The sequence below is a fragment of the Morone saxatilis genome, unplaced genomic scaffold (assembly GCF_004916995.1).
Source record: "Morone saxatilis isolate NCDOM2014 unplaced genomic scaffold, NCSU_SB_2.0 Contig5, whole genome shotgun sequence".
Taxonomy (NCBI): Eukaryota; Metazoa; Chordata; class Actinopteri; family Moronidae; genus Morone; species Morone saxatilis.
This window is the reverse complement of record NW_023340095.1, coordinates 1,291,558-1,296,013: the sequence shown is the minus strand read 5'-3', so window position 1 is coordinate 1,296,013 and position 4,456 is coordinate 1,291,558. Positions and strand designations below refer to the sequence as shown.

Sequence of the window (4,456 nt, the reverse complement as noted above, 5' to 3'; positions counted from 1 at the left end):
AGAGACAGAGAGAGAGAGAGAGAGTACATATAATCCTTAAATAACTGTTAGCTGGATGCTAACCAAATAATAGAGTTTTTACCATTAACTGCGCCAACAGAAACTAGCATTGGATAACTGTCGTTCAGGTGGTCTGTACCTGATGCTCCTGTAGCTCCTCCTCCACTGCTGCCTGTGTCTCGCACCTGTCCTGCTCCTCCTGCGCAACCTCCTGTTCTTCACCTCTGCTGCTCCTCCCCCTGGCTTTTCGGGCCTGTCTTCCTCTCCCGCCTCTCCAACCGCCTGCGCAGCTGCTCCTGCCGCTCCTTCAGCTCCCCGCACACTGGCATGCTGGAGGAAGCGAGGACCACATACACACAACACATTATATACAACACATCGTACAGGTTATCACCGCACGATGACTGCAACCCTCCCCTTCTATTACCTTCCTCAGCTGACCGCCAATACCTTCCTCTCTTCCTCCGTGAGGAGGACCAACTGTCTCTCCTTCTCCCTCCGTTATTCTCTCCGTCTCTTCTCTCCTTTCTCTCAGCACGGACAATGTAGGCCTCCCACCATCCTCTGCACTCTGAACAGACAGGAAACATTAACTGAGATTAAATTGTTTATAATTCTGATTAAAGTGGTTATATTCTGGATTAAAGGTTCATATTTGATTAAGTGTTTAATTCTGTATAAGAATATATTCTGGATTAAAAGGTTACATTCTGTGATAAAGGTTTATATTCTGGATTAAAATATATATCTGGATACAAGGGTTTATACCTGGATTAAAGTGTTTATATTCTAATTAAAGTGTGATATTCTGGATTAAAAGGTTGGTATATTCTGGATTAAGGTTTAATTCTTGGATTTAAGTGTTAGTTATTTCGGATTTAAGTGTTTTATTGATTTCAAGGTATATTCTGGATTAAAGTTTATATTCTGGATTAAAGAGTGTTATATTCTAGATTAAGTGTTTATATTCTAGATTAAAGTGTTTATATTCTAGTTAAAGTGTTATAGTTCTAGATTAACTAGTGTAATACTCTGGATTTTAAGTGTTTATATTCGGATTAAGCGGGGTTTTATATTCTGGATTAAAGGTTTTATATTCTGGACTAAAGTTTTATATTCGTAGATTAAAGTGTTATTTCTGGATTTAAGTTTATACTCTGGATTAAGTGTTATTATTCTGGATTAAGTGTTAGTATTCTGGATTTAAGTGTTGATATTCTGGATTAAGGTTCAATTCTGGATTAAAGTTTTATATTTTGGATTTAAGTTTATATTCTGGATTATAAGTGTTTATTGTATTCGAATTTAAGTGTTTATATCTTGATAAAGTGTTTATATCTGATTAAGTGTTTATATTCTGGATGAATGTTATATATTCTGGATGAAGTTTATATCTGGAATTTAAGTGTTTATATTCAGGATTAAGTTCCATATTCTGGATTAAAAGTTTATATTCTGGATTTAAGGTAGTATCAGATTAAAGTTATATGCTGGATTAAAGTTATATTCTGATTTAGTTTATATTCTGGATTAAAGGTTTATATTCTGGAATTCGGTTCGGGTACAAGCGTGTTGTGGAAACTAAACTCACCTGAGCTGGCTGCAGTCCAGTTTGAGGGTTTTGACCTCCCTCTGCAGAGAGCTGACCTCTGACCTCAGAGCCTGCAGCTGTGATTGGCTGTCTGACAGCTCACACTCCAGCTGCAAACACACACACACACACACACAGATAAACAGTGTGATGAACTGCCCAGGAGCCTCTGAGCCAGGCACTGACACAGAGAGAGAGAGAGAGAGTGGTAGAGCGAGCAGCGGTACCTGCAGCAGCTGTTTGTTCAGGTCTCTCTTGTCCGAGGCCAGAGCCGAGGTCAGGGCGGTCATTTTGTCCAGAGCGTCCCGCCCTTCCTCCACCTCCCGCTTCAACACACACTCAGAGGACGAGAGATGCAACACACACTCCCTGGACTGCCGGGGGGAGGCAGAGGGGGAGTCATTATAAACAGTAGTTATAAAGAGAGGGAGAGGCTGCGTTCAGAATACTTTAAAAACCTTCTGCAGGGCGTCTCTGGCGTCTGCAGCCTCTTCTTCTGCTCTCTGTCTGTCCAACTGCTGTCTCTCCAGCGCCCCCTACAGGAGGACAAAGATCAGCATGAGAAACATTCACAGGAAGAAGAATAAAAGGAAGAATCGATGTTTCACCTTTAGAGTGTGGATCTCCAAACGGTGCAGAGTCTCTCTCTCAGTCAGCTGGACGTTCTCCAGCAGCTCAGTTTCAACTCTGAAACAAAACCAGTTCATCAACATCTGATTAAACTGCAGCGAGACGTCGCTTCACCTTCTGAGAGCGAACTGGAGCTGCACGAGGCGTTATACTGGTTCACCAGAGAGAACGCAGAAATAACAATAAGGTTCACTTTTTATCCTGATAACAGGCTAACAACTCAATATAATGACATAAACTACAATTATTCAGCATCTGTATTAATGTATTGACATTTATATCACAGATTAATTAATGATGGTATTCTGTTGACTCATCATTAAACACAGCCTGGATAAAGCAGAAAGTGAATGGATTAAACAATTAAAACAATAACTGATTTTATAGAGCGATTTAATAACATTTTATAAGCAACATTACAGTTTTTAATCAGCTGTGAACAATAATGAAGCCGTCTGACGAACCGTCTGTGTGTCTCTGTCTCCAGCTGTCTGTTTCTCTCCTCATGTCTGTCTCTCTCCCTCCTCAGCCTGTCGTTCTCTCTCTTCACCTCCTCCTCCCTCCTCTCCACCTCCTCTACCTGCAGACGCAGCGAGGACAATGTCTCACGCTCCCTGAGACACACACACACACACACACAAAGCTTCCTGTTTTATTTTGAAATAATAAAACCGTTATTTTGAAATAAAACTGTGTGTGTGTGTTAGTGTGTGTGTGTGTGAGAGAGTGTGTGTGTTAGTGTTAGTGTGTGTGTGTGTGAGAGAGTGTGTGTTAGTGTGTGGTGTTTGTGAGGAGTGTGTGTGTGTGTGTTAGTGTGTGTGTGTGTGTGAGAGAGTGTGTGTGTTAGTGTGTGTGTGTGTGTGTGAGTGTGTGTTAGTGTGTGTGTTAGTGTGTGTGTGTGTGTGAGTACCTGCTCAGTGTGTCCAGAGTGTGTGTGAGCTCCAGCTGTGTGTGTTGCGTGTGCGTGTGCAGCTGCTGGTTGTCGTCCTCCAGCTGTTTCAGTCGGAGCTGCAGAGCCGATTTCTCCTCGCCGAGCCGCCGCAGAGATAGCTCCGCCCCCTGACACACACACACACATTAAATTATTATGAACCCATCCGTGACCTCTGACCTGCAGTAGAGTTCCTGCTGTGTGACCGACCTGCAATTCCTCGTGTCTCCACTGCAGGGCGCTCTCAGTGTGAGACAGGACCGACAGCAGGGAGGACAGATCCAGGACGCTGTCTGAGGGGACGCACAGAGACCTGCTGCTGCTGAGGACTCTGGACTGAAGACACAACACACACACACACACTGACATCTGACCTCTGACCCGTGAGGATCTAATGTAAAGCTCCACACTCACCAGTTTGATCACAGCCTGACTGACAGACTGCAGGTTTCTCTCTGTTTCTCTATGTCTCTCTACCTCTCTCTCCCTCTGACTGTCGACGGCCTGCAGTGAGTGAGACAGCTCTGCAACCCTGAGAGAGACAGACAGGCTGTCAGACTCAGTGAGTGAGACAGCTCACAACATGTAGAAACTACAGAATAAAATAAAATATATGAAACAGTTTATAGAAACACATTAAAAATAAAAACTGAATTAGATTTGGGGATGTGTGCGACTAGTTGTAATATATATTATTAATATACATATATTAATAATATATATTAATATGTATTATGAATATATATTATTAATAATAATACATAAATGATAAATATATATTAATAATATATGTCAGCTAACTACTAGCTCAGTTTCTAACTGAGGAAAACAAAGAAGAAGAGAGTTCACCGTTCATTCAGATGTAACATTTCTCTCTCATGAAGAAGCTTCAGCTCTGAAAGCTCTCGCTCTTTCTCCTCCCACCTCCTCTGCTCCTCCTCATGGTGCTCCAACTCTCCCAAGGTGAAGGTTCCCAGGGTGGAGGAGGAGATGTGAGGAGGAACGGACAGCGAGGAGTCCCGAGGAGGGAGGACCAGGGTGGAGGACAGAGGAGGAGAGGAGGAAGGGGGAGGGAGGTCAGAGGGGAGAAGAGAGGGAGGCACAGGGGAGGAGGGTTTGATGGGAGGAGCACTGAGCCTCAGGGAGGAGGAGACAGAGTCACAGCTGGACAGGAGAGAGGAGGAGAAACGGGAAAACTCCGCCCTCAACTGCCACAGATCCCTACAGACAGAGACAGGTTGGTCAACTTACAGCAGGTTGGTCAACTTATCTACTTATAACAGGTTGGTCAACTTATCTACTTA

At 43.3% G+C, this 4,456-nt stretch overlaps 1 protein-coding gene across 1 annotated transcript in view; it reads right to left on the bottom strand.

Annotated features, from left to right (window-relative positions):
- Positions 1 to 4,456, bottom strand: part of si:dkey-230p4.1 (trichohyalin) — a gene marked incomplete at its 3' end in the record, with an annotated part of 8,399 nt that overhangs the window by 3,433 nt on the left and 510 nt on the right. The window contains 11 exon segments of the mRNA XM_035676652.1: positions 186 to 330; positions 428 to 569; positions 1,592 to 1,701; positions 1,819 to 1,965; positions 2,050 to 2,127; positions 2,200 to 2,278; positions 2,686 to 2,835; positions 3,132 to 3,280; positions 3,363 to 3,488; positions 3,567 to 3,684; positions 4,002 to 4,373. Coding sequence (XP_035532545.1) covers positions 186 to 330; positions 428 to 569; positions 1,592 to 1,701; positions 1,819 to 1,965; positions 2,050 to 2,127; positions 2,200 to 2,278; positions 2,686 to 2,835; positions 3,132 to 3,280; positions 3,363 to 3,488; positions 3,567 to 3,684; positions 4,002 to 4,373 — 1,616 coding nt within the window.